Below are 18,368 nucleotides of genomic sequence, written 5' to 3'. Positions count from 1 at the left end.
TCTGCATTCCAAGGAAACACCCAAAACTTCCAGTATGCTTCTTATTACCAGCCTAAAGTGTCAAATTCACATCGGCTCTTCCAGCTGGGAAGTGCTCAATGGGATCGTTTGTTTGATATGCTGATACAGATCTTGTTGCTACACTGGGATCGTAGGTGATCTGTCAATGTTTACATCATGTCATGTTCAATATCGGAGTGAACTGACTCGGAAACCCAATCCAGTGGTGAAACCCTTGTGCTGCTGACAAGAAGTGCTGAAGGTCAGTAACTGCCATCGTTTTATAGTACTAAGGACTTGTTTCCATAAACATTGGCCCGCAAGCCAGTGACAGCACGGCTGGAAAGGCAGCGCAGCATCTCCACCCCAGCAGCAGGTTTCATGCCCCAGAATTCACAGGTTGGGGTGATTAAGACTTCTCAGACAGATTCCTTGGGATAAGGTCTGGAGCTGTTTGAAGTCGATTAAAAAAAATCCACCCACTGGCTTCGTAAGGCTTTGAGTCAGTCCTTGGGTTAAGCTAGAAACCACCTTCCTCTTCTCTAAGGTATGAGCTATTGTTCACTTGACGACATTGGTTTCCTCTCCATGGCAGCTGTGGGCAGATGGGGAAGGGCTTTTAATGAAGTCAACCGCTGCAGAAATTAAAAAGCTCAGGTTGTTCTGATGAAAGAAACCCATTAACAGTGATTCTCTCTTGCGTGACAAGGTCTGACGTCCCCAGCTCCAAGTGACAAGCGGCAGGAAGTCCTGGGCAGACAGCCTGTACCGAAGAGGGTTGGCAGCCCAAGGTGGTGGTTTTTAACCCATTCGCTGCCTTGTTTCATGCAGTTTATTGCCGCCAGGTCCCACCCATGGAGATGGGGTGAGATACAACCTGGAGAGGGTCTAAGAGAGCTGAAATGGTCCTGATCCCACCATAGATCTCATCTGGGTTTTCACTCCTAAATGAGCCCCCGTGTTTGCTGTGACTTACGGTTGCATCAAGCTTTCTACTTCCTTTGTCTCAGGATGGTTTTGGGGAGGTTTTGTTGGTAACTGCTGGGTCTCCCCACAAACCAGCCCTTTCCAGAGGGTGTAGGCACAGCACTGCTGCTTACTTCAGACTTAAACCCCCCTGGGCTGTGCCCACCTTCAGCAGCCTGGGGACCAGGGCAACCAAGTGCAGCTTGATGCAGCCACATGCAGCCTTCAGGCGAGTTGTGCAGCAGAACTATCATTAAAAACATTCCCAGCAGAGAGATCACTTGAGATCACTATTTTTAGGGTTTTATCAGTCATACGCAGGATGCTACTGCAGGATGGGGTTTCAGCTGAGACAGAGAATTTATTTCCCATTAAATTTATGTGGAAGTTGGTCTTTTAACTCTTTTTGGCTTCTCTGCTACGCTCTGCTTGAGAAAACTCCCTGAAGGTACCACATAAACTGATTTTTCTTCTTCTGTGCTCAAACATACACTGAAATAACCAAACTTGGACCAAAACAAGACACCTCAGTGCACATGCTTCCCCCTGGGGACAAGCGCTGAGTGACAGATACTGTTCCCATCTCCAAAGGCGCTCAGATAAGGCTGAGGTGCCTGGGGTCCAGGGATGCACAGAGATTAGAAGAGATCGTTTCTGATGTAGATTTGAGGTTTCCTTGGTTTACTTCACACAGCAGGGGAAATACATTTTCAAAACAGTGCTGGGGTTTGCTTTCTGCTGGGAGCTCGCCCTCACCCAGCTCTGCTCTCCGGTGTCAATACCCGTTTCTGTTTGGAGTTTCACACACCCAGGAGCAGGGGGATTGCAGGGTTTGGGGGGGTGGTGGGGTTTTCACCTCCATGTGGAGCTCCCAGAGGAGGGGCAAAGCCCCTGGGAAGCAGAAGCTGGGTGTGATTTGCTGTTGTGGTACCCGTGGAGCAGCTCCATGGCAGGGAGCTGAGCTGGGAGCGTTGAGATCCCTCCGGAGCCGGTGCTCTGCTCCCGCCCAGCGTCTCCCCAGACGGTCCTGCAGGACGAGCCAAGCAAAGGAGATCAGGAGATAGCACAGAGCAGCTTGAAAGAGGGGGAAATTTGGGGACTTTCTGTGCCTTCGCTATAAACTGACACCAAGCTCCCGCTCTGCAGCTGCGAGGGGCAGGGAATGGGGGTGCCAGCAAGAGGAAGCTGCGTTTTTTCTCTTTCAAATGCATCACTTTTCTTCTTAACAGCCACCGAGAGCTGAGCTTGACTCGGCTGGGCTCTGGGGCTGGATCTGATAAGGCCCAGCAGCTCTCAGAAGAGCTGCAGAAGGATTTCTTCCCAGCTCCTTGCCTGTCTCCCCGGCGTGCCTGCACACCTCCAGTGCCCCGAGCCCTGCGCTCGATGAAGCTGGGATAAGGCATTCGCCACCTTGGGAAGGTCCTTTCATGGCAGGTGCAAGGAGCTGGGGGTGTTGCTCATCTGGTAAAGAGCAAGGAGAACGCAAGGTCTGAACCTGGCACCAGTGTAAAACCAAAGCAGCTCCGGCTTCTCTGGAGTCCCTCCAGCTTTGTGCGGGTGTAACTGAGACTGGAATCGGGCCCAGAGAGAGTGAAGCTGTTTGGCGATGATTAATATAGTAAAATGCAAGAGTTATGTATCGAGTGTATTTCATGCGCCTCTCGCCTCGGGACACTTAGCATAAATTTAATCATTATTGCCCTGTGCCAGCAGCTGCTACCTAAGGAGCTGGGAGTGCTTTACAAACGCTCATTAGCTGCTGCCCTGCCTGGGGAGGTGGGTGAATACTCTACCATTTGATGGGTAGGAAAAGAGGAACAGAAAGAAAGCAAAGTGAGGTGGCCACAGCATGGTACAGGGTAGCTGCTCCATCCCTCCTGCAGTTCCTCCACCCCTGTCTGGTTCTGACCCTGCATGGGCAGAGCTGGGGATGGGGCTGGAGCAAGATGAGAGTTTGTTCATCATGCACTGAGCAAATGCTGTAGAAAACGCTTAAAACCAAGGGTTTCCTTCGCTGTTCCCCAGTCACCACCCTGCCAGGACATGGGGTTCCTCCTGCCTTGCACGTGTCTCCTTCCTTGCTCAGAGTGAGCAAGGGCTGGTGCGGGCACAGCACAGGGCATCCTGACCCTGGTGTGCACATCCTGCTCTTTGATCAGATGCTGGCTCAATGGGCCATCTGGGGCCTCTTTGGGTCAGTCCATGTCCCCTCTTCAGCAGGCTCTGTCTGTCCAAGTCACAGGGTCTTTCCTCACGTGTGCACTGTGCAGAGCCCCACGGTGCCGACCTGCACCAGGGCTGCCAAGCACTGCCCATACGAATTAGAGCAAACCACGAAGGTGGAGGCTGTGCCGAGTGTGTAACCAGGGTGCTCCAGCCAAAGGGTAACTGATCAGATATCAGACTCTCTTATCATGTTCCAGGGCACAGACAAAAGCTAGAAGACCAAGCCAAACCCTTCACCGACCGCTACGGGGAGCTGGAACGGCTGCGCCAGTCCATGAGAGTCACCCCAACAACACCTAACCCCCGCGGATCCCTCAGCACCCCGAGCCACTTTGGGTCCCAGGCTCAAACTCCAATACAAGGTAACTGGCTGGGTGCCCCAGCCTGGCGTCGCACCCCAAACCCTTGTGCTTCCGATACTGCCAGCCAGGGAGCGGAGCCATCCCAGCTGAGCACGCTTCCATCCGGATGGTGTTTTAGGGTTGGAGTCCAGCTCTCCCCTGGGTAATGAGCCCTGGCTGCTGGACAAGGGGTTTGCTTGGGTTTCTTGGCTGTAGAAGCCTTTTTGCACCCATTAAATGAGCAGATGGCTGCTGAACAGTAAACCCAGGTGTTCTGCTTTAGATACGGGGTCTTAGGGAAAACTGAGCAGTTTCAGCAGGAACACGAGGGAGATCATAGCAATGCACGTTGAATCCAGTAGCTTCTTTGACATGAAGGCGCCCGCGTAGACGGTTAAGCATCAACTAGAAAGGGTGTATTATACTTTACATGCTAATCCAAATGGTTTCTTATCTTGTTGCATTGTGTTTATGCCAAGTCTGGTGATCCATCACCCAGCTCCAGCATAATTCCCCACACGTATGCACACCTGCATGGGTGCACGCGTGCGCACACACACACACACAACCTTTGCTCTTCCCGTATTTGCCATCAGCATAGCTGAGCCCTCGGGCGTTCCCCAGGCATCTGCATCAAAGCTTGGTGCCAGAGGTAGGAATTGCCACCAGTTACCCAAGAGAGGTCAGTCTGCTCCATCCCGTGCACCCGAATCTCAGCCCCACACAGCATTGCACTGGAAATACCCGTCTGCCTCCCTGCTCCTAGCTTTCCGCTCAGCTCAGCAAAGCTGTGTGCTACCAGGATGCATTAAGAGACTGTTCTCCTGCCTGCACGTGGGAAGTCTTCCTTTTTCATACATTTTAATCATCTCGGTGGTGTTCTCCTTTGAACATCAGCAGAAATACGAACAGGGGTTTTAGGGGAGTGTTTACGCTGCTTGCACTTTGAGTTTGGGTGAGAAGTAGCCCTCGGAAGGTTTCATTTGAAAACTTCCAAAAGCCTTTGTGTTGTGTTTTCGGGAGTGCTGCAGATGATTGAAACCCTCAGTGTCGGGGCAAAGAGGGTGTCTCAGGTGCACAAACATGTTGGAAAACGTTACCTGAACGGTAGAGCTGCCCCGCTCCTCCCAACTCCAAATTACAGTGAAATTTAATTTATTTCTCATTGAAATGCAAATCCCCATGCTTGGAATTTTCACTGATATTAGCAGGGTTTGTGAGAAGAGCCCAGGCACCGTGTGTAGGATTATCAGTTGATTCTTGTTTTAAAAGGCAAGAGGGAGGGAGAGAAAGAGCTTCGTAGGCTCGGCTCGGCGGCTGTAATAAAGAGTTCTTGGGGGCAGGGAAAAGAAAAATGTGTGTATTTTAAATTAGCACAGTCCCCTGTAGTGCCAGAAACCCAAAGAGCATCGTTTGGAGCAAAGAATCAGGTGATGACACAAATGCAGCAAGACAAAAACTGAAACTGGCCACAAGCCGCCATCCCTGCCAAACTCCCAAATGTCAAGTGACAGCAGGAGTGGAGACACACAGAATTAGCCATCTAAAGTCATTCCTGCGGAGGGAATCCAGAGTCCCAGGAATGCTGCAGAAGGCAGTTCGTGCACGCTCTGCTCTTGGCTCCCTTGCTCCTGAGTTGGAGGAACTGTCTTAAAATTACTGTGGGTTCTTCCCAGCGTCACTGGGAGCAGGATCAGCTCGCTCGTTTTAATCTCAGCCCTGTCCTTTTGACACAACGCTGACTACAACCAACATAATAACAATCATACTAAAACCCCCAAACCCTCTCTCGCACACACACGGCTTATTCACCGAGATCATAATTTTGACCCGAGTAAGTGGAGCCTGGCCCGTGCCAAGAACAACACCGGAGTTAACAGGCCTGTAATTCTCACGACTTGGCACGTCCTTAGGTAACACACACGAGAAGCCGATTAGCAAAAAGCATAACGAGATACGGGCTAGGAGGAGCCAACGGGGCAGGCTGAGGTTCATCCAGCACCGCTATCCTTTACACGGTGCTTCCCAGCCTTAGTGTTCCCTATGCCGGGCGCCAGGGGAGATGTAGGTTTTCCCTCCTCAATGCCTGCCCGTGGCCTCCCGGTTCTGCTGACCGGGCACTTTACACAAACGCTTCCTAATCCGCTCCTGGCAAAGCCAAGATGCTCAGGAACAGCTTCAGCCACCGAGGGGGGATTCAGGCACCTCAGATCCCTGAACGCAGCACATGGAGGTTGGGCTTCGAAGCTAATGGGGATGCAGGAGATGGTGTTGGTCTCAGAGGTCCTCCAGAGATGCGTTTGCCCTGGCGCAGTCCAACCTTTGCTCCTCAGGCTGTGGCCACGGTGGAGATCACAGCAAGGACGTTGGTGTAGATGGGAGAAGGATCTGGCCCTCAGCCATTTGCAGAAGACTTTCAGTAAAGCAGCCCCGGAGGTTATAAATAGCCCCCGTGTAAAATGATCCTCTTAAGGTTAAATGGTCTCAAACCAGAAACCTCCCGGTAAGAGCAAACCGATCGTTTCTGAAGGGCATGCCAGGAAACACAGGAGGAGAGTGTGCTCAGCACCGAGCCCAGCGGGTCACATCCTGCTCTCACCCCAGGTTCTGCTGCCCAGTGTCAATGTATTCCAGTGGCTTCAGTCTTGCCCTACCCCATGCAGACGAGCAGGGAATTGATCCCTTCCTCTGCCTGTCCCACAAGCAGCCCTCCTCACAGCAGGATTCATTCCTGCTTTGGGGGAAACCAGGGCGCTTGTGAGTTCGCCCTAGTGTAGCTGTGGGGAGAGCCTGGCACAGTAGCCAGGCAGCAGGACGGGCAGAGCCTCATCTCCCTTCAGCAGCACAGCTTCCCTGGCCTCAGCAGAGCGGAGCCATTCGCCTCCGTTGAGGATTTGGCCTCATACTTCTCCAGTGAGGTCTGGAAAATGTGAGGTTTTGAAATCCCGGCTCTCCCGGCTCCGCAGCGAGACACCAAGCTGTCATTAGGATGTCTTGAAACGGTGCCTTATTACGGGGCATGCGAAGCCAGAGCCTTGCGTGCTTGCTTCATTCCGGGTTTTGTCTCCTAGCTTAAAAACAAACCAAGTAGCTCTCAGAAGTGAAGCAAGATGTTCAAGGGACTTGCTTTGTGCCTCTGCTGCTGCTCTGGGGCAATGGGGTGACGACAGATGGGTTCCCCAAGGGGGACAGTCCCTGCAGCCCCCGGCTCTCGCCACGATGCTTTGCCCTTGTGCCAGCAGTGGGTCACGCTGGTCTGCTTTATCCCCATTGCGACAGAGGGGACTGCCCTGACAGCGGCTCCTGTGCTCCAGCTTTGTGGTGGAAACATCTTCAACCGCTCAAAAGCAGCTGTGTGCATTGTCCAGCAATGTGTATGGGCCTTGTGTGCACAAGGGCAACTGCAAAGTGATCTCAAACAGAGCGAGCTGCTTTGATTAATGCACTTAGCATCCCCTTACATCTCTTCATACTGCTCCAGCAGAACCATATTCCCTTCACTTCACAGGGAGAACAGTAAATGCTGGATCCTTTTGCAAGCTCCATCCTGCCTCCCCCAGCCCTGTGTTTGCTGAGTGGTTTGGGAGACGTTGTCTTTGCTGGTGAAGAGCTCTCAGATCTGCTGAGCTGGAACCTGGTCCACCATAACCAGCTTGATTTCCAATCCGCTACTTCAAACCAGGGCAATGTTTTTACCACAGCCATCGGCAGCGTGCCTCACCACGTGCATTTAAAGTAAAAGCTCTCTCTCTTTTTCTTTCTAAATGCACATTTTTAAAGTATTACATTACTTTTAAGAAGCCTCTTGGCATAGGCAGCGAGTGCCCTATTGTTTCCGAAATGCAACGTGGCTCCTCTGAGGTTAAGTCCTGAATTATGGGCCCAGCAAATACCCTGAATTGCTGCTTCCTAATCCCTGTCCAGATCGACTTATGGTTTCTTTAAAATATCCGTTTCTTAATGGATAAAAACATTCTACCATGGGCAGAGACTAAATTGTTTCCAAAGGAAGCTAGGCAAGCATTAGTGGGAAGAAAACATACTGTGGGATTCAGCTTCAGCCTCAGAGGAAGGAGCGCGCTTAAGATGGGTTTCCTGCCTGCTTTCAGGCTTCTGTGCCTATCTTTAAACTGCTTCTCTGCTCCTCTCAATTACTTTTGCTCGCTGCAAAGTGAATGTCCCTTAAATGAGTGTGGTGTGTAACCGTCAAAGAGGAACCACAGGCCAGGGCTGGACGGGAGCATCCCCCTGGGGAGAGCCCAAGTGCCTGTGGCCACTGCCTTGCTGCTGGTGTGCAGCCACCTCCGTGTCCCCACCGCAGCTCAAGGGCTGCAGCTCCTGTGAAACAGCAGGAGAGTGGAACAGCACAAGAGGCGCAGCCCCAGGCTCCAGGGATCCTGTCCTGCCTTTGACACGGGGTTTTTGGATGGGCTGGGATCCTCACTGCTAGCCCGGGGTCTGCTGCAGGAGGGCACTGCCTGCATTTGAACCCCATCAGCCTCTGCGATCAGCCACTGCTCCGCAGTGGGTTTCCCATGGCAGATGTAGCCTGGTCCAAACCTGCTCAGCAGGCAAGGTGGTCTAGCTGCAGGCTGGGTTGTAAATTCAGCAACTTCCTTTTATGTAGTCAGGGCTTGTTAATTTCGTTAATACCCTTTGAATGCAGGTAAAGAGCGAAGCGCAGGCAGGCCAGAGGCAGTGCCTGCCATCAAGGGCACGTTTCCCGTTCAGCCCACCCACCCGCTCCAGTTAGCACCGTTAGCTTATTCATGAGCTGTGCGGGATGGATTGGCAGGGATTGGCTGATGCGGCCTCGGGATGCCGAGGGGAAGAGAGGAGCTACTGCGGGAGAGGAAGCGGGGAGAGCCCGGCTTGTTTAGTCTAGCGAAGGCAGGCTGGGAGCGAGCTGATTGCTCTGTGTAAATACATCCAGGGGGTAAACAGCAGGGAGAGGAGCTAATGTAAGCTATGAAGGACAGTGCTGGCACAGGAGATGGGGCTGAACCGGCCCTGAAAACATCCAGACTGGACGTTAGAGGCAGGGTGCTCCTGAGAGGGCAGGATGGGTCCAGAATGAGCACCCCAAAGGAGGAGTTTGCAGAGGTTCGCTGAGCTGGGAATAGCTGGGAATCTTCACCTCACTGCCTGTGCACAGCAGGAAGGTGCTGCCCAGAGTATTTAGGGCTGATGGGAAGCGCTGGGAGAGGACTCACCGGGGTACGTGTGTGTGTGCGTGGCAGCACACGGTGGCTGGAGACAGATTGCGAACTGAGCCGCGAACGTGCTCGGCAGCCTGGAGGAGGAGCCTGGCGATGCTGCGATAAGCGACCCGAGCGTTGTTGTGTTTTGGTTTGGGGTTTGGCTTTTTTTTCTCTCTCAAACTCTGCAGAGGAAGTACTTGCACCCAGTTCGTGAGCTGGTTATATCAGATACAGAACAATCGCTCCATGGGCGGGGAACAACGGATGCTGTTCACACCCTTGGGTTCTTTTTCTTTTCAACACCACCCCTCCATCCCCCAAAATAAATTTTTGCTCTATTTGTCGTGGTGTGGGAGGAAGGGGCCGCTCTCTTTTTTAGTTGGCCCTTACTTGGAAAGGAATGAACTTGTTAACACATGTGACGGAGGCGTGAGAGCCTGCCTGCGTGTGTGGGTGCAGAGGAGGGCGGCGCAGCTCTAGAGATGAGCTGGGTCTTCAGAGACCAAATGCATCCCGTGCACCTTCCCGTACAGAGCAGATTCTCTCCATCCTTGGCCACCTGCCTCTCGTGCTCCCGGATGGAGCTGTTACGATCAGGGGAAGGAAGCAGAGAGGAAGAGAGGTCAGGAAAATGCTGAGAGACAAGTTGGAGGTCCAAGCATCACAGGAACTAGTACAGAAAAAATAGCCAAAGGTATATACAGAGAGAGAGAGTTTCTGTCTGCACTCCATCTCGCACGTGCGTACTATATACATAAGCATAAAGTATCATTAGTGTTTACACTGTCGTCAATCATCATGGCATTAGGCAGGAAAAGAGGGTTTTTTCCCCCTCCCGGGCTAGATTTTTCATGACAATTTTGCAAGGCACATATATGCATATAAATAAAACAGTGATATATGGCCAGGCTGTAGATATTTATATAGTCTATACGCTTGGAGAGTGCCACACTATCGAGTTCCCTCTAAATTTCCTTTATTCTGTCTGTGTGTACCACACACTACGAGTATTTGTGTGTTGTGTACTACACACACATGCTTAGGCTTATTGCTGACCTCAGTAGGCCACTGCGTGGTCCCCACATCCTAAAAGGGGACCAGAGCGGTGTCATGAGATGAGGGCTGAAACAGAGGGGCAGCCCTGAGGTTCATCCCCCATTGCTGCAGAGGCAGCTCTGTGCACCCACCTCCTCCCCATCCACCCAAGAAAAGCCCTGTATTGTCTCCATGGTGCTGCCTCACTTGGGTGCAGTTGTTTTATCTGGAAGGATCTGAGCAGCTTTGAAAGCCTGTTTCAGTCCGGCTCCATGTGCGGGGGGGGGCTTGGGGGTCCTCAAAAGGTGCAAATTGCAGCTGCACAATTAAACACCAGGGTGTGTCCTGGCCTCAATGGTCCCCCAGCAGCACAGCCCTAACCAGGAGACAGTGGCATTACTAATCAGGGCTTTGACCTTTACATGGCTTTTATTTAATACACATTCCACACTTCCCCAAACTCCCATCCAAAACATTGACATTTCCGCTGATAGATTGGGTCAGATTTTGGAGTAGTTGGGGGACTCAATTCACTCTTACAATGGTTAAATTCTTACAGCTAAATGGGCTTATTCAGTTAGTGCAGCAGCTGGTGTGATTTCGAGAAGAAAATAAACATTTCCTTCAAATATTTTGATTGGCAACTGGACAACTGAAATACTCAAGCTCAGATTGCCAGGGCCCAAAAAAGCAAATGGGGGCTGGACGGCGAGTAAGGGAGGCAAGCGTAGTAAATCCTCCACAGCAGCAGCACGCACATGGGTGAGAGATGCGCCGGATGCTGCCTGCGCTGGGGATGGGGCAATGGGTGAGAGACAATGGGGTGATGGAGCGATGAGGTGATGGGGTGACGGGTGATGGGTGATGGGTGTTTTACAGCCTGTGGTTGGTGGGGGCTTGAAGGGCACATGGGGCCCGTGGTTCAGCTTCACCCACACCCATTTCCCCGTCATTCGCTTGGTGCATCGCTTGCTCATCGTTTGACGTTGTTTGACGTCTGGCTGAGCGTGATGGAGGGTTGCTTTGCTGCTCAGTTGGATGTTACGGAGGGCATTAATGGCAGTGGTTTATTTGGGCCTTGCTGGGGCTGTTTCAGTAGAGATCTCCTCAGCTCAAGGCAGGAGGGACGATGAGGCAGGCACAGGGCTGTGTGGCTTTGTCCTGTGTGGATTCACGAGGTGGAGGGGTAGCCAGAGGTGAAGGTGCTGGGATGAAGGAGCAGCCGGGATGAAGGAGCTGGGATGAAGGAGCTGGGATGAAGGAGCTGGGATGAAGGAGATGGGATGAAGGAGATGGGATAAAGGAGCAGGCTGGGATGAAGGAGCAGGCTGGGATGAAGGAGCAGCCTGGGATTAAGGAGATGGGATGAAGGAGCAGCCTGGGATTAAGGAGATGGGATGAAGGAGCAGCCTGGCATGAAAGAGATGGGATGCAGGAGCAGCTCAGGATGAAGGAGTTCGGATGAAGGAGATGGGATGAAGGAGCTGGGATGCAGGAGCTGGGATGAAGGAGCTGGGATGCAGGAGCTGGGATGAAGGAGATGGGATGCAGGAGCTGGGATGCAGGAGATGGGATGAAGGAGCAGCCCGGGATGCAGGAGCTGGGATGAAGGAGATGGGATGCAGGATCTGGGATGAAGGAGATGGGATGCGGGAGCTGGGATGAAGGAGATGGGGTGCAGGAGCTGGGATGAAGGAGATGGGGTGCAGGAGCTGGGATGCAAGAGATGGGATGAAGGAGATGGGATGAAGGAGATGGGATGCAGGAGCTGGGATGCAGGAGATGGGATGAAGGAGCTGGGATGAAGGAGCTGGGATGCAGGAGCTGGGATGCAGGAGATGGGATGCAGGAGATGGGATGAAGGAGATGGGATGAAGGCTCAGCCCCGCACGTTCCTCCGCTCCCTCCCCGAGCTGCGGCTCCCCCTAGCGGCCGCCCCCTGCCCAGCGGCCGCGGCGCCCCCTGCTGGCGGCGGGAAGGCACTGCTGGGGCTTCCCCTCGGCGTGGCGGGGGCCGCGCTCCGCCTGTGCCGTGTCGCGACAGGGAGCGGGAGCGGGCACGGACCGGCTCTGCCTGCCGGTGGCTGCTAGGGCGTCACATGGCGCGGTGCAGGGCTGCCACAGCCCGGGAAGGCTGCACCCACACCGCACCCCCCCATAGCACAGTGGCGGATGCAGCAGTGGGGTTGGTTTTGGGGATGTTCTGGGGTTCTCAGCCTCAGACCGGTCTGGTGAAGCCGGAGCGTTGTTCTGGGCCAACTTTGACCCTGAGGCGCACTGAAGATGAAGATAGCGGCCAATGCATCCCCGGCCCCACGGTGGATGCACTTGTGTCTGAATCGGTATCAAGGACCCGCTGCCGAGTGTTGCAAGTTCAGGCCAACGTAACTTAGACTCTAAAAAAACCCACCCCAAAACCCTTTGAGTGCTTTCGTTATAGAGGGAAAGGGAAACGTGCCCTGAGCGCTTGGGTTTAGTTCGATTTGCATTTCATGGACTATTATTTACAGGCATGTGAAAGGTACCGCAGGAGCACGGTGCAATCACTGGTGAGCATCGTCTGCTCTTGGGAAGGCAGCGAGCAGCAGCCTGGGGTTTCGGGAGGGGGGGAGTTTGAGGCTGCTTTGCCTCGGTGTATGGCAAAACAGCGCAGCCACCGGCGCCACGACGGGCGGGGGCTGAAGCGATGGGGCTGAAGCGAAGTGGGATGAAGTGACGGGGACTGAAGTGATGGGGGCTGAAGCGACAGGGGCTGAAGCGACGGGCTCTGGCCAAGCTGCTGCTTGCAGAGCCGGTCCCCACACCTCGGCTCCCCGCGCCCGGCAGCAGCTCTGATGCTGCTCCTGCAGTAGCGCGGCTCCGGGGCTGGTCACTTAGGAGCGCTTCTCGCTGCTCTGTGCTTTTGCAGCCAGCCCGAGCACGCCGAAGGCTCCGCACGGCGGCCAGGCTGGGTGTGAGCAGAGCGGCTTTGAGCTGCTCCTCTCTTATCTCGCCCCAAAGCCGCAGCCACGTTCACAGACCGGGCGCTCCCCCACCTTTCTCCTCCTGGAGCCTGCGTGGGAAGATGCCGCAGAGGGGCCGGAGGCGAGGGAGGAACCTCCCATCCCCTGCTCCTTCCAGCGCGGTGGCTGAAGGATGAGAAAGAGGGTTCAGCTGAACCCCCTCCCTATGTGCACCTCCACGGCGTGCCCGCGCCACGAGTTAGCTGGAAGGGATTAGCTCAGGTGACACCGCAGGGCCTGGAACACCGGCCCGGAGAAGTTAAAAATGCCTCATTGTAATAAATATATATAAAGCACACGTCCCTACGCAGGCAAAGCAAACAGACAGCCACATGAATGCGTGTGGCTGTATATATATGCATATCTAAAACCAACAGGCATGTTTGCCGTGCTCATCTCACATGTTTTCTTGCTCCAAGCCGACTTAAAATCCAGCTGATGTGACAGAAAAAGGCTGCTGAGGCCAGATGGCATTGCACTGCTGAAGCAGAAAGGCGCGATGCCCCTGCTCTTAGCAAGGGACAAAAAGGGGTCTTGGGAGCAAACAGACTGATTGAAGAGCCTCCTTGAGGTGGCCAAGGCCTTGGGCTCAGTGCATCAGCCAAGGCTTTGGGCTAAAGCTGCTCTTTCTGGGGGTTTTCCTCTTATGAGGGTGCTGGGAGGCTGAGGAGGGCACAGTCACAGCGTTTCCAGCCGTGCTGTCCTGCATAACCTGTGCCAGAGCTTCCCGTGCTCTGCTGATGTCCTGGGGACAGAAGGTTTGCCCTGTAGAGCAAAACTCATTTCTCTTTGTCTCAGATGCACCAAGGGCAGAGGTGTGCTGGCATCAGCCTCGGGTCAGCTGGGAGTGCCACAGGAAAGCTTTGAGGTCCCCGAAGGACCTGCTGGTGGGGATTCCCATCTCTAACATGGGCTTCCTGCAGGAGGAGGGGACCCGGCAGCACTGAGGAGAGGTCCTTCTCCAGTTACAAGCTGGCTGTGATCCCATTGGGTTTAGACCCCCCAAGAAAAGGCATGGGGGTATCCGAGGGTACCATCCCCACCGCTCTGACCCAAGTCTCCCTTCCCCAGCAGGAGAAAGCCTGAATTTCTCACTCCCTTCATTCTCTTGGAAGGAGAAAAATACACAGAGAAATCAAGCGGGGGATGCTGTGGCTCCTGGCTTGGGAGTTTTTAGCTGTGTGTTTATCAGCTTCATCCCCTGATGGTATCAGCACGAACAGGCCACCCACAGAAGGCTTAGCAGGCTGGTCTGGACTCCAGCTTTTCCTCCCGGTCTCCGGGTGTGTGTATACACACCACCGACCATCCCAGGGACCGGCCGTCTGGGGCCTGCATCCATTTATTTACTACACAGCTGATGTAATGGCTAAACAGTTTTTTTCTGTGTTTATGGGGTGTTTTTTTTTAATCTGCCAGAGACAAATCAAAGTCAGCTCAGTCGTGTCCCTTCTTGGGTAGGAAACAACAAATTTTAGGACAGGAAATGGGAGCAACTTAAACAAATGGCTTTAGGGGGTTTAGGGGCAGATCCAGGAGATGCTTTCCCCTCTGACTTTAATGCCTTGGGCAGGGGATGGTGCAGGCTATAGGGCAAACGCTACCGGCCTCCAGGACCGAGCTCTAACCACCCGCTTCCTTCCTGCCCCCCAACAGGCACGTCAGAGCTGAGCCCCTTCTCTGACCCTCGGCAGTTCGACCGCTCCTTCCCGACGCTGCCAGCTCTCACCGAGACCAGGTTCTCCGACCCGCGGATGCATTACCCCGGTGCCATGTCTGCCGCCTTCCCCTACACCGCGACCCCCTCCGCCACCGGCATCGGGGGCATCAGCATGACCAGCATGCCCACCACAACGCGCTTCCACCACACTTACCTGCCACCCCCCTACCCCGGCTCCACGCAGAACCAAAGTGGACCCTTCCAGACCAACCCCTCTCCCTACCATTTGTACTACGGCACGTCTTCGGGCTCCTACCAGTTCTCCATGGTGGCGGGCGGCGGTGAGCGGTCGCCCACCCGGATGCTCTCCTCTTGTACAAGTGCCTCAGCAGGGAACAACTTAATGAATCCCAACCTGGGCAATCAGAATGATGGGGTGGATGCAGATGGGAGCCATAGTAACTCACCGACGACCATGACAACTACTGGGAGGATGGATGAGTCGGTCTGGCGACCCTACTAGGAGGAACTCAGCTGGGCACAGATACCTTTGATTTAATCAGCCACCGTTACGTTACTCCCTTTGGTAGTGAATAGAGCAAAATGATGCTTAGGGAGAAGGTAAACCAAAGTGTCCCAAACCAAAAGCAAACCAGGATCTCTGCATGCAAGCATAGGCAAACATCAAGCGAAGATGGACCAAGACCGACATTACATTTCAAGATGAACATCCACTTGAGGCTTGAATTCGTTGCTTGATGCGGTTCTTTTCATATGTTTTAAGTATGTGGATTGTACATAGGGGAAAAGAAAAGGACATGTGGAATCAGATGTCTGTTTCTTGCAGAACACTCCTCAGTCATCTCACTCGCACCTCTTCCCCACACAAAGCATTCAAAAGTTAGGAAAAGCTCATCCTTCTCCTGCAGAGTGTTTCAGAGAAGAGAGCAGGGAATCATCCAAAGCCATCCCTTTGCCAACGCAGGGAGGCCGAACTGAAAAAGCAAAAGGAAAACCCCAAAAGGATAACCCCTATTGCATCCTCCCCTTCCCTCCTGCCAGCGCAGGGCCCCAGCCACCGCAGAGCTGCGGGCGCCGCGAGAGGGTCGGGTTTGCAGCACTGCTGCGGGTCAGCCACGTGAAGGAGAGCTGTGATGTGATTGTAGTGACTTGCTGTTGACGACAGAGGTTGTATTGTTCTTTTTCCGTCATTGTCGTCGCTTTTAACCAGTAACGTGGCTGAGCCGGGCCTGGCTGGGCCCTCGCCTCGATGTTTACATGAGATGTACTTTCCACGAGACACGTTTCAGTTTTCGTTTGCTCTCCCGTCCTGACCTCACCATTCAGCTCTTTGCTCCCCTCAGCAGATCTCAGCGATGGTGGCTGCGGTGAAGGCGGCATTCAGGACAATCCGAGATGTATGAGATGCACTTCCATGCGCGTTAGCTGCAGAAAGGACTTCGGAGCTCTTGGCATGATCCTGCCACTGGTCTCTGGGTCTTCCTTTCATTCTCTCCAAGGGGCAGCACATGCAGCTGGTGGTGAAGCATCATATTTCTGTGATGATTCTTGCCCGTGTTTTCAGCCAGAGCGGATGGACACATGATGACTTTGTTTTTGTTAAGAAGCAGCTTACCCTCGTCAGTTCATACTGAAGGCTCTAACTGAGATTTGGGGAAAGGAGCAGTTTCTACTCAGTCCCTTGGTGGTGGGAATATTGTGAAGCAATATTATCTATCTAGCCTTTACTAGGCCCTCACCCTCCAGTCCCCCTAGTGACCCTGAGCACGGGTGTCTTGCTGTGGATGAATAAGCTGAAGAAGGGGTGCTAAGGGTACCACCAGCCTGTTGGTGGCTGGTTGCATCATGTGGCATTAGGAGGAATCAGGTCTCCAGGCACCTCACACCCTCGTGTGATACCAAAGTGATGGGAACCCAAGCAGGATGGCGGCAGGAGGTGGCAGATGTGGCTGAGGTGCCCGGAGAGCATGTATCTGTGGTACCCTCTGCCCTCCAGCACCAGAAGGGGACACAGATGGCCCCGGTGCCACTGGTAACCAAGATCTGGGGGAGAGGGGTGGGGGGGACGTTTGAGCATATGAAAATTGAAGCTCAGAACTGCCCTCCCAGCCCCTCTGTCTCAGTGTCACCATTACAGCCCATCACCAAATCTCAGTTGGCAGCTTGTCAGCACTCGGTTGAAGTACAGAGCGTTGTAATTGCACTACCCCGTCATGACTGGAGCAAGACATCCTGGCTTAGTTGGAAAGATGCAATGACCACTCATGAGTTAAATAAGCACCAAGAACAACTCTTTTAAACAAGAAGAAAACTAAAAAAGCCCTACCCCAGCCAAACTGCAACCTTCGCTTGCCAGCGGTGGAGACTGGACCATGGCAGCCTGTGTTCTGATGCATTTACGTTTAGCATCCGATCGCACCACTGATTGAAAGCACAAAGAAACCAAGGCATTCGTAGTACTAGGTTAATTTAAGACTGTTCATAGTGAGTTTAAAGAATAAAATAATAAAGAGAATGGCAATGATGTTGTTGTTATGACATATTGTCATGTGAAGGTGCCGATGTGTGCACCTCTATTGTATGCAAGTGGCCACAAGACAGGCCAAAGGTTTTTGCTTTGCACTATAATTTGCTTTTTTTAAAAATGCACAATCGCTTGTACAGTAAAACCCCTTTGTCTGGCTCACAGAATATTTAACTATAAAATCTAATTTTTGGTCTTATTTGTTATAATAATATAATTCTTAAATGTGTTGAAGGATCCAATTCTTAATAATGCTTCTAATACTTGTATGTGCAGGGTAAAATAACAACGGACAGCTAAGGAGATGAGAAGAAAGGTCTTTGTAGATAAAGAAGGCTAAATTTGTTGGGTTTTTTAATGGTGTCTTATGATGGACATTAAAATTGCTAGTGATACCAAATAATGTGGTTATTTGTGTAATATACCAGCCCTACTTGAAGGTAATGCCCTATATTTAATATGTAGCCCATCTTTTTAATCTGTAGCACTTGTGACTGGGGATGGGGGAGGCAAGGAAGGAGGGAGAGAAGGAAGAGGGTCTGCTCCTGTTGAGGTCGCTGGCATCAGCTCTCTCTGGAGGAGTCTCTGCTGTGCTGCCTTCAGTGAGAGCAGAGCCGGCTCCTTCGGGAGCGCTGGTACGAAGCCATAGCAAAGCGGTCAGTTCTGCTTCTCTGCTATCGGTGTCGATGTTCTTACCCGGTGTACGTGGTTCTGGAGTCAGGCCTCCGTGTAATCATTTTAATGACTTTCCATGTGGAATAATAAACGTATGGTTTCAAGTCTCTCCGGTGCCTTCTGCCTGCTCACTTCTTACGGTGCAGAGGGAGGCTCCTCGCGCTGCTCTTGCTTCAGGCTCTGACACGAGCACCCCGCTGCCTGGCTCCGTGTTGGGGGGTCCCAGCTGCCGCAGCGGTTCACAGAGAGGGAGGGGGGGACCCAGACACCGAGCTCTGAGCAAACCCCTTTAGGCTTCTCCAAGGAGGGGTCCAGGCCACTGGCCTGCACTGGGCTAGACCTGGTGACCCCTGCATCCCCAGCCCAGCATCCCGCACCCTGGCTGCTGCCTGTGATCACTGCACCGCTTCCCAAGACACAAAAACTCCAGCAGAAATCTTAAACAAATTCCCAGGCAGTCCAAGCCCAAACCCCTTAGCACTCAGTACTCACCTACAGAACCCATCTGAGACCTGTATAGCAAGAAACTGAAAGGAATCCCAGCCTACAACAGCATGTAATGCTAGCCTCTGCTTTGCAGCAGCTCCATGGGTGTAGCCCACAGCAGTGTCCACACAGGAAGAGGGGAAAAGAAAGAGAAAAAAAACAAGGAAAAGCCCAAACAAAACCACAGTAAATGCTAATATGGGTGAGAACCCAGCTCCACAGCCTGGCCAGC

General features: G+C 53.0%; 2 protein-coding genes across 2 annotated transcripts in view; one reads left to right on the top strand and one right to left on the bottom strand.

Annotated features, from left to right (window-relative positions):
- The window catches only part of SYF2 (SYF2 pre-mRNA splicing factor), a 77,577-nt gene extending 72,118 nt beyond the window's left edge, over positions 1-5,459 (bottom strand). The window contains exon 1 of the mRNA XM_061373605.1: positions 5,454-5,459. The gene's annotated coding sequence lies outside the window, so the exon portion shown is untranslated. The remainder of the gene's footprint in view (positions 1-5,453) is intronic.
- RUNX3 (RUNX family transcription factor 3) overlaps positions 1-16,388 on the top strand; it is a 34,232-nt gene extending 17,844 nt beyond the window's left edge. The window contains exons 4-5 of the mRNA XM_061373592.1: positions 3,390-3,554; positions 14,427-16,388. Of these exons, the coding sequence (XP_061229576.1) occupies positions 3,390-3,554; positions 14,427-14,953 (692 nt within the window). The 3' untranslated portion in view covers positions 14,954-16,388. The remainder of the gene's footprint in view (positions 1-3,389; positions 3,555-14,426) is intronic.
- The last annotated feature ends 1,980 nt before the right edge of the window (positions 16,389-18,368 follow it).

Source organism: Neopsephotus bourkii, unplaced genomic scaffold (genome assembly GCF_033783945.1).
Source record: "Neopsephotus bourkii isolate Nb327-2 ecotype Australia unplaced genomic scaffold, CSIRO-AGI_Nbou_v1 NB_1632, whole genome shotgun sequence".
Lineage (NCBI taxonomy): Eukaryota > Metazoa > Chordata > Aves > Psittaciformes > Psittacidae > Neopsephotus > Neopsephotus bourkii.
Note: the sequence above shows the minus strand (reverse complement) of the source record. Positions and strands in the feature narration are given on the sequence as shown.